Genomic DNA, 10,084 nt, shown 5'->3' with positions numbered 1-10,084 from the left:
CCAAGAGTTCTATAATTGGTGACGAATATTCAGATTATCTGTGCTGCCAAATGAATCTGTGCTGCCAGTCAACTTATTTTGCATAATAATAACTTCAGTAAAGAACTTTTGACGTGTGATAAGAATATATTAGGTTGGTAAAGAACTTTTGACGTGTGATAAGAAATTATGACTTATTCAACATTTTAAGATAAAAAAAAACACTTTACATATTGGTGTGGTAGATCCCCCCACTTCTCCTGGCATAGGGAAGAGGAGATACGTTCCAGGACTCCCAGTAGATGCTTGAACCCGTGTAGAGTACCAAACCCTACATAAACTGTTTTTTCCTATGCAGACGTACCTATGATAAAGTTTAACTTATAAACTAGGCACAGGAAGAGATTAATAACAATGACTAATAATGAAATAGAACAATTATAACAATATACAGTAATAAAAGTTATGTGAATGTGGCCTCTCTCTCTCAAAATATTTTACTATGCTGTACTCACCTTATTCTTCTGAAATTTGAGATGATCAAACGCCTAAGTGATGAGATGAAGTGAGGGGAATGACGTAGGTGTTGTGACGTAAAGTTAGGCTACTAGTGACCTTCTGATGATTTGTCAGAAGGAAGAACATCTCCTTCCAGCCACAGTTGTCCGCACGTAATGGAAACTGCAGACAGCGAAACTATAGATAAGGATATTTAGTTCGAAGTACAAGGAAACAAAAATAAGGACAAATGTAGGAAAATCACAGAACAATTTCATTAAAGGTAATTATGTTCTGTAGTATCACTGTCTTCAATGGCTGAAGAAACAGAATTCTTTATATACAGAGAATATTTTTTATACTCTAAGATTCCCTAAGACGTAATGTATATGGGGGTTTTGTAAGCAATAAAACAACACATAAAAATATTTTTATCGTGTGGTCCAAAGTAAAATATAGGATGGGACCCATTTTCTCATTTTCTTTGTTTTGGAAATTACATGTAAGAACTCGGTACCATAAATTTTAAACTAAACCCATGCATAGGTACATGAAGGATGGGGAAAGTTTAATAACCTTTAGCTAAATTAATTAACATACCCCATGTTCTGTGAAAAAGTAGTCATTCCTACTCAGTGTATTCCTGTTTATGACTCAAATTCTTAGTGTATTGGCCTAAATACACGCATAGATCTGAGCTGTCTGATATGATAGCTGCTAAAAACATGTGGCTATTGAAATTAAAACCCAATAAAATTTAGAACTCAGTCCCTCATTTGTATTTGCTACATGCATGTACTCAAAAACCACATGTGGCTGGTGGTTACTATATTAGAGAAGAGGACATTTTGCAGAAAGTTCTATTAGACAGCAATCCTTTCTGCTGATAGCTAAGGCTATCAGGTTAATAATGATTTCATGTGTATGTGGGGGAAAGTTCAGCAAATTATTCTAAGTTAGCATTCCTCTGTTCAATGTTTCCAAATAATTTTGTTCCCTCTCTCTTTCTCTCTCTCTCACTCACTCACACACGCACACACACACACACAGCTGAGTCTTGATCATCATTAATCATCATATCTTTATAACTTCCATAGTCACTGCTTTAACACTGGTGAAGCGAACCTTGAACCTCCTACTGAGTGAGATTGCGATGTAACGAATAACTTAAAATAATTCTGACTACTGCAACAACAGATTTTTTTCATTGAGGAACATACACGTTTGAATGCTTGGTACTTTATTTAAACACACGTATATACAAGGACAACAAAGGGAAACTCTGCAGAGTTGAGCACAGTGGCTGCATGCATTGGGAGGACCGGCAGACTCTAGTTTTACAGGATGAAATATGGGTTGAAAAATAGGAAAAGACTGGAGAGCAAGTTTCATTTCCCATCACCACATAGAAGGGTCTTCCAGCCTGTCAAACATAAGAAGCAAAGCACGTAAGAGAAGCTTCCCAGCCTCCTGGGAGGCTTACAGAAAGTGAGACATTCAGTTCTGAACTGAAAGATGATCAGAAACTGCTGAAAAGGCTCCTGTTGACATTCTAAATAGGAGGTCAGGTAGAATATCAGAGCCGGAGACAGTGGCATCATATGCAGAGACCCAGCTGAGTAGTTTTCACTCATGTTCACGGGAGTCTCAAGCAAATCTCAGAGTATTTAAGAGGCCCTGTATTTATCAAAGGAGCCAAAGAACTCTGCAATATTTCTGAAGATCAAAACTACAGGAATTACACAAAATGGTAACAAGAAAGTTATTGTTACTCAATTCTGAATATGCTTTTGTTTTCCTGCAAGGCTTTTTATGTAGTAAGATACTATTTTTATAAAGAACACTTTTTAATAAAATAGCGTTCACAGGCAACTTCGAAGCTCTCAAGTTCTGCCTCCTCCTAACGGCACAGGATTGAGGCTGTCTCCATCAGGGTGCAATTAACTGTATTTCATGCACCAACCGTTAGACTTTAAGCCACAAAACAAAGAGTAGCAGCAAGGTTATTAAGTTTGGATGGTTCCTTTCCTTACCCAAAGCAGATAAGGTTTACCCTAAACTTTTTACCATGGCAAATATCACACGCAGGTCAATGAAACCTTAAAGGCATCTATTGTTTAGTATTAAAAACAACCCTTATGAATTTTCCACCTGCTTCCCTTGCATTTGCTGTTTAAATCTGGGTTGATATCTCCAGACAAGAACACTGGAGTTTTATTCCAGTCCAAATTGTTACTTCCTTCAGAGAAAACAAACCCGACAACTTTAGACCTGCACCTTTGCCCAGACTGGCCATTTCAAGAGAGGACAGAAGGACGATGGGAGGGAAAGTAAGTGGCTCAGCAGGTCACCCCACTTGTTCCTGGGGAGAACCGCAATAAAGAGGGACACGCCAGTCACACTCACTGAGCAAGTGTTCTAGTGACCTCTTCTGGGGAACCTGGTTCTTGACATTGTCTAGCTTTGGGTTTAAGGCAGACAAGCTCCCACAGAAATGGATGAAACCATGTGCCACGTGATCGAGGTAGGAGGCATCAGACAGAAGAGCCAGAAAGTTATGAAAACAGAGGAGGGCCAGGCTGCTTCCCAACAGCCTTCATTGTCCAATATTTGACACCAGCTCTTGGCGGGCTCCTCTCCCCCAGATGGCTCCACATTCCCAGAAAACCCCAAGGTTACAGACAAGTCCCTAAGAATATTATGTCCTTAACATTCATTCCTTGAAGTTTCTTTGTGATATTGAGCTTGAAATATGTCAAAAAGTAAACACTAGCCCCCACCCAGCCAAGACTGATCTCCGGCTTCATGTAAAATGAGGAAGATTAGAGTAAGACTCATGAGTGATATCTGCAGGATTTTTAGACACTCCACATACTGTATGAAAACTAAAGATTACCCCGGCCAAAGATGGACTGCCGGTCATTTCAATGTAGAGATAGGGACTCACTCTATGTTCTCTCAATTCTAACACAGTTAGAAATTCTATATAGAGTCATTTCTGAGGTGAAAGTCACTTATATTTAAAATTTTCAAAGGAGCACCAAATAATCTGTGGTTGAAAATAATACCCCACAGAAGTTTAGAGATTTGCAAATTAGTCCATGAAAAGAAAGGTCCTCACTGCCCTTTTCCCCATCTCCATTTCTGCCAAAATGCTACCTGGTCTGGAAGACTCATTCCAATGTCTCCCCCCTCCCAGGCAGCCCTCTGGGATTTCCCTCCCCCATGCATTTTGAGCTCTGCAACAATGTCCCCACACAGGCTTTTCATACCTAGTTCTGGGAACGTTTTCTGTGCTTTCTCTCATCAAGAGGTCTGAAATCAGTGTCTCAGGGCTAGATCGTTTTCCATACCTTAAAAAAAAAAAGGGGGGGAAAGTCTTTTATAACAAGTTTGAAATAGTCATAAAAAGGAAAAATATTTAGAAAAAAAAGGAAGATAGTCTCCCTCTTGGCTGATCATCTGCTAACAATATAATCTAGTTATATGAAATAGACACTATCAGAAATATTATTTCAAATTATAAATATATATAATTTGGGGGCACCTGGGTGGCTCAGTCAGTTAAGTGTCAGCTTTGGCTCAGGTCATGATCTCATAGTTCGTGGGTTCAAGCCGCTCTGTGCTGACAACTCAGAGCCTGGAGCCTGCTTCAGATTCGGTGTCTCCCTCTCTCTCTTTCTGCCTCTTCCCCCACTAGTGCTCTCTGTCTTTCAAAAGTAAGAAAATTTTAAAAAAAATTATAAATATGTATAATTTTGCTTAAATAACAAGTTAGCAGGTTATTTGAACCAATAGAAATTTTTAGTTAAATTCTTGCCTTTTTATACTACCACAAACAATACATATATAGAAACTTTTATAACTAAGTGACAGGAAATAAAAATACATTGCAGTATGATTTTAAATGTTTCCATAATTAGTTAATTGGCTATAGTTCTGATGATATACAGCAGTTTAAATCTTAACAAAGAAACCAGATGATTGTTCAGAAACAGCCTTAGGAAAAAAAAATCATCAGACAGAAGTTCTTGACCTACCTGTGTCTTCGAATCTCAGTTTTCTCATTTGTAAAAAAATCACAACTCGTTTTTAAATTGGAGTCTTTGTAGAAATCTAATGTGAGTCACAACGTTTTGAAAGCAACTTAGTGAAACACAAATGCAAGGTATTGCTGTTGAAATTCACCCATTCTTACAGAAAGCAATAAACATGGGTCCTATATTTTCCATACTTATTTGGGGTACCAAAAGCTAAAAACCTTCTTTCATGCTCTAATTTAAACTGCCCTGTAAATATAAAGGAATCTCACTGGTCCGTTGAAAGACTGTGGAATCTTACTGGTCTTTTTTCTCCTAGAGCAGGATGTGGATAGGACTATATGTGAATGCAAGTATATGCTATTTGTTCCAGGTGAGTGCGGACACTGGTCTATCTCTATCTCTCTCTCTCTGTCACTGCTGAAGGGTCTACCAAGTTGTATCTTTTTCCCTTTCTCAGAAAAGACCTTGTATACCAGAAACCACGTTGTTCACAAATGAAAAACTAGCCTGGATGCATTGATTAGCTAATAAGCAAAACAGCAAAACAAAGTATACCCTGCCTATCAAGTGCAATTAAATCCAAATCTTTTGGAAAGATTTCCTATTATTGTTCCTTTGCTGGGGCTTAAAGGAAGCAAAAACAAACAAATTGCCCCCCCCCCATCATTTATAAGATTTCCTCAAGATTTTCTACAGTTGTGATGTCAAACTGTAGATTGTTGCTTATATACCTATTTATTCTGTTCATCCGTTGATTTTATTAACCTTAAAACTCTTGAGCAACCTTAACTCATTTATCTTCATCATGCTCCAGTGAATAGAGGAACTGACGAATGTTTTCTACAATTTACTAGTAAAGAAGCTAAATCTAAAATAGCAGGATTCACAGTCAGGAAGTGGCACCCAGGACAGCATTGTTCACTATTCTTCCTTCTCTGCTTAATTCTGGATTCTCCTGCTGCTCTACAATGTTTCACCTGTCAAAGATAGAGTCTCTGGGGGAAAAAAAAAAAAATCTCAAATCTGGCTCTACATTGATATCACCTGGGAAGCTTGTAAACCACTGTAAAGCTCAGGTCCCACGCACCCCTGAGGTTCTGATTTAACTAGTCAAGGCTGCAGCCCAGTACTAGCATATTTAAAAAGCTCCCTAAGTGATTCCAATGTCTGACCTGGATGGATAAAGACTAATCTAGGGCTGGGTTTCTCAACTTTGGTACTATTAACATTTTGGGCTAGAAAATTCTTTGTTGTAGGGGGCTGTCCTAGGCATGGTAGGATGGTTAGAACATAAAGTCAGCCCCAGCTGGGAACCACTGATGTAGGGGACTGGAAAAGCCAAATGTGGTAGATCCATGCTCTAGAATAAATGACGCAGCTTTCAGGCAATGAACCAGGAGCGTATAGCTTAAAAACATGGACTGAGTAGAAAAAGGGAGGAGAGAGAATGATATCAGACTACCATTTGTGCCAAATGAAAACACCTATTCACAAATGATGCTGTAATTTTCAAAAATACAAAATTGTGCAGATGATTGGGTTTGTGGGGTGGGAATGGAGATGATGGGTGCAGATGATAAGCCTCTGATGGTTTCTAAGAGGGAATTCATATGAAGATGAGACAAGAAACTCTGGTTCAGGATCAACTCATTCCCACCTAACCTGAATCTCTTCCCAAAAAATTCAAGCCCCTTTCCCTTTATTTTTGTTTCACCAAAGAGGTTGGAGATCACACTCAATGCTGATGGTAGTGACAATATCGAAGGAAAACTCAGTAGGAATGCTTGAATTTCACCACCCCTAAAAAGAAAAGCTTTCATAAGTGTTCTTAGATTCATGACCTGTAAAATGTAGATAATTATACTCACTTCAAGGCTTTGAGGTAAAGACTGGATGAAATAATGCCTAGGGAAACATTTTGAAATGCTAAAGCTTTATACAATGTTAAAAGCTTTCTTTATAGCAATCATCTTTGAAGAAATAAGTTCTACTATGTTATAAGTGACAAAATAAATAACCAACAAAGGTTTTCCTAGATAAACGACAATTAATATCTTTTTTATTTGAACAATTCTTTTCTCTATATGAAAGCATAAGCAAGAATTTGAAGCAATTAACTTTCTGAGAAGTCTACTAGAATATAAAACATTAGTGCTTTTTGCTAACTAAAATGAACAGACTTCAAGGTTCACAAACCAGTACTATTTAACTCCAACATTTCACGTATTTCTGATTCTATGTAAACTGGGACTTTCAAAAGCTTTTTAGGATGTCATATCCCTGTTTGATGAAACAGGAAAAAAATTATTTAAAAAAAAATACAAGTTTGCCCCATTTTGAATCCTTCTCAAGGACTCTCTGACTTGTAAACAGTAAAAAGTATGGTAAAAACAAAAAACAAAATAACACTTTACAAACCATAATTTAAATATGTTAACATTAGTGTTTTTAAAGGGTTGACCCTTTTTAGCTTATCAAGGTCATTTGATCTTGGAATTGAAATAAGATATTGAATGATTTAGAATTAAGATGAACCAATTCAGGTAACAAATTTTAAATCCTGTATTATAGTTTGGATGTGATTTTTTCCCCTAATATTTGATGCTGAGAGTGAAAGCATGGCATTTAATTTTAGCTTTCCGAGGGTTCAGAATAAAGTTTACAATTTTCCAAATTCCATGTAATGCCAGGGTTTATCCTAGAGTGACTAGTTTTCTTCTTAACAAAGCACTAAGTAGGCACTTCCTTCTCAAAACTCACCTGCTATAAAATGGGGAAAGTCTCTGCATTTTAGATCAACTGTTTTCATGCTAAATCTCTATTTATTGGCACCAGGATTTTTAAGTAAAGAGCTGAGACTGAAAAAAAAAAAAAAAAAACCCCACTGTACAGAAGACAAGAAAATAGCTCTATTTGTTTTTTCCTAAATACTGTCATGCAATTTGCTCTGGGCAGCTTGGAAAATCTGGCAATATCTTTGGCAACCCAGCTGTTTCCTGGTTGGTGTGGTGGTTGTAGTTCCTACACATTCAGCTCACCCTTCTCCCTACAGCACTTCCCTAGAGCATTTCTGACCTGTTTTAGGGGGTCCTTTCCCATCCAGGTTTCCAAACAGTCCCCCAACTGCTCTAAGAACCAAAAACAGCAGGGAGTGAGTGGGAGAAGATGGCCAGCCACACAGCTTAGGGAACCTAAATCTGGGGAGGGGTGGGGTGACGATGTTGTAACTACGGTTGCAGAGGGAAAGTGTTCAGCGCCCTATGCAATTATGCAGGGAACTGAGTATGTGCCTGAAACTGTGCTGCCCTGGGTTACAAGCAAGAAAAAAAAACTGGTCCCTGTCCTCTGAGGTCCCCAGGATCTCAGCTCCTGCAGGCAGGGCGCTCCTTGAGTGGGTCCCGAGGAGCCTACCCACCTCTGCCTGGTGATGAGGTTGATGTAGTGTCGCAGCGCTGAATAGTATCTGGCCATGTCCTCTGCCGGCGCGTCCTCTCCTGGGTTGTCTGGCTTGGAGGGGTACGCCTCGGCCAGCGCGCCCAGGCACACAAGCAGGGACAGGGCGAGGGTCATTCCGGATAGCCCCAGTCGCTTGCTACCCAGCATCTGCCGGCACAGAAGGGAAAGCGGAGAATAGTGGGGTTTGAAAGGATACATACCTCGAACCTCCCTCCTGTATGTCCCTCGCCACCCACACCCCGCTACCACTCGAGAGGGAAGTGGAGGGTGGTGAGCACCGCGCCGCTTACTAAAGGCACCATCTGCCCTGCCCCACCCTTCTGCTCCACGCGAAAAGTCCGCGCAAATTCGGTCCAAGTCGCTGCGCGGAAGAGTCATGCAAGGAGAGGTGTGAGGCGTAGGACCAGAGCTCGCCTGAGCCAGTTTAGATAGTTTACAAACACAAGTAGAAGTTCCTTCCCGTGGGGTGAATAATTGTCACTTTCCTACCCTCCTCCCCAAACCCCGGCCGGAGGAGAAAAGTTTTGTTCTCTAATACTTTTGGTCTGTCTTTGCTGCAGGAGATCGGAAGTTATGGTTGAAGATTCCTTCGGGGTGACAATTTGGGAGAGAGGGGAGAGAACTCCCCGGGCAGGGCAGTCTCAGATCGGATCCCAAGGATCCGGGAAAGTGGCAGGGAGCTTCCAAACTCCGGGGAAACCTCCTTCCAGGCGTCGACCTCCGAGGAAACGGGGTTGGGGGTCGCGTTCCCCTTCATATCCTCCAAAAGATAACCCCAAAGGGACCGCGCGGCCGGGAAGGGGGAGGAGAGGGGAGCGGGAGCAGGGCGGGTGTGCAGTCGGAAAGGACCAGAAGGAGCAAGTGGAATTTAGCCTCCAAGAGAGGTCACCGCGCGTCGGGGCAGGAGAGCACCGAGAGAGGCGCGCAGGGATTGGGGAGCCGGGCACGACCCTCCCGTGGCCCCAGAGTTCCTCCGAGGGTGAGCCGGCGCGGTTCCCCAGCTCCCGCCCCAAGCCGAATGGGTCGTGGCACTCACGGTGGCTGGCGGGCGGGCGGGTGTGGCTGGGCGGCGAGGGCCGGGCAGTCGGGTGTGCCTCTCCGAGGAGTGAGAGCCAGCGGAACTGGTGTGGAGAGCGGGTCGCAACAGGGCTTTTATGGAGCTCCCTCGCCGCGGCAGGAGGGGCCTCAGGCAATCACGTTCGGGTGACTCCCACCCCGCCACTTCCCGCCCCCGAGTGGCGGGGGACGCGGGAGGGGGCTGGCGCCGTAGTCGCGCCAGCGGCGGCTCCTGTAGCTACCCACACCCAACTCTCCGACCCCAGACCCTGCCCGGGGAGGGGGGCCTGGAGAGGTGCGAGCGTGGGCGCGGGACCAAGCCGACGTCCGAGCCCCTGCCCTCCGGCCGCGCCCAAACCCGGCTTTCCCTGAGACCCCGTCTAACCTTGCCAGAGATGGAAGCAGCTCAGATCGTCTTTGTCGCCTGCCACCGGAACCCCAACCCGTTGGGCGCCAGGGTAGGGGGTACATGAATCCTCTATTTGATGGAGCATCTCCGGGACCCGCGCGGAAGTGGCGCGGGGCGCAATTCCTGTGCGCTTTCGAGTGGAGACAACTTGGGGTGCAGATCTTCCTGCGCGGAAAGCAGGTCCGGGGCGCCTGCTCCAAATCCTGAGTTTAGTGGCTCCCAAAAGGCCCCCTCCTGCTCCCAGGGTCTGAGAATGGGCTTCCGTGGCTTCGGCCCCTTTCCCCAGCTTGTGTTTCGAGGGGATCAGCCCGCTCCAAGTACACGCCCAAACGCTAGGAGCCCTGCTCCATCGGGACCCAAAGAGTGTGGCGTCCGAAAAGACCTCAGAAACGGGACACGGTAAACCCACTTGCTCACTTTGCTGGGAACGAGAGGCGTTTTGACCGTCTGGAGACCCATTAAAGCGCAATGGAACGAAAAATTCTGATCCAAAGCTACTGGCTAATTAAACGAACAGGAATTTCTTCTTTGTTAGCCCTTGGATAGTTAATACGCACGTTAACGTTGATTAAGAATGTGGGTTCTGATTCAAATCAAACAGGTTAAGAAAAGAAGAGAGAGATCACCATTAATTTGCATATCA

General features: G+C 43.0%; 1 protein-coding gene across 1 annotated transcript; it reads right to left on the bottom strand.

The window, feature by feature from the left end:
* Positions 1-1,702: 1,702 nt before the first annotated feature.
* NPY (neuropeptide Y) lies at positions 1,703-9,114 on the bottom strand. Its single transcript, XM_042927605.1, has 4 exons — positions 9,013-9,114; positions 7,936-8,123; positions 3,750-3,830; positions 1,703-1,900 (listed from the first exon to the last, which is right to left on the bottom strand). Exons 2-4 carry the CDS (start codon positions 8,121-8,123, stop codon positions 1,876-1,878), a joined length of 294 nt encoding a protein of 97 aa, XP_042783539.1. The 5' UTR covers positions 9,013-9,114; the 3' UTR covers positions 1,703-1,875.
* Positions 9,115-10,084: the final 970 nt, after the last annotated feature.

This window comes from Panthera leo, chromosome A2 (assembly GCF_018350215.1).
Source record: "Panthera leo isolate Ple1 chromosome A2, P.leo_Ple1_pat1.1, whole genome shotgun sequence".
NCBI lineage: Eukaryota > Metazoa > Chordata > Mammalia > Carnivora > Felidae > Panthera > Panthera leo.
Note: the sequence above shows the minus strand (reverse complement) of the source record. Positions and strands in the feature narration are given on the sequence as shown.

Excerpts from the sequence above, each read along its gene's own strand:
- NPY (XM_042927605.1), bottom strand. The coding sequence starts at position 8,123 with ATGCTGGGTAGCAAGCGACTGGGGCTATCCGGAATGACCCTCGCCCTG. Across the intron at positions 3,831-7,935 it reads AACCTCATCACCAGGCAGAG|GTATGGAAAACGATCTAGCC; the intron begins GTGGGTAGGCTC and ends TTTTTTTTTAAG. Across the intron at positions 1,901-3,749 it reads GAAAACGTTCCCAGAACTAG|GCTGGAAGACCCTTCTATGT; the intron begins GTATGAAAAGCC and ends TATGTTTGACAG.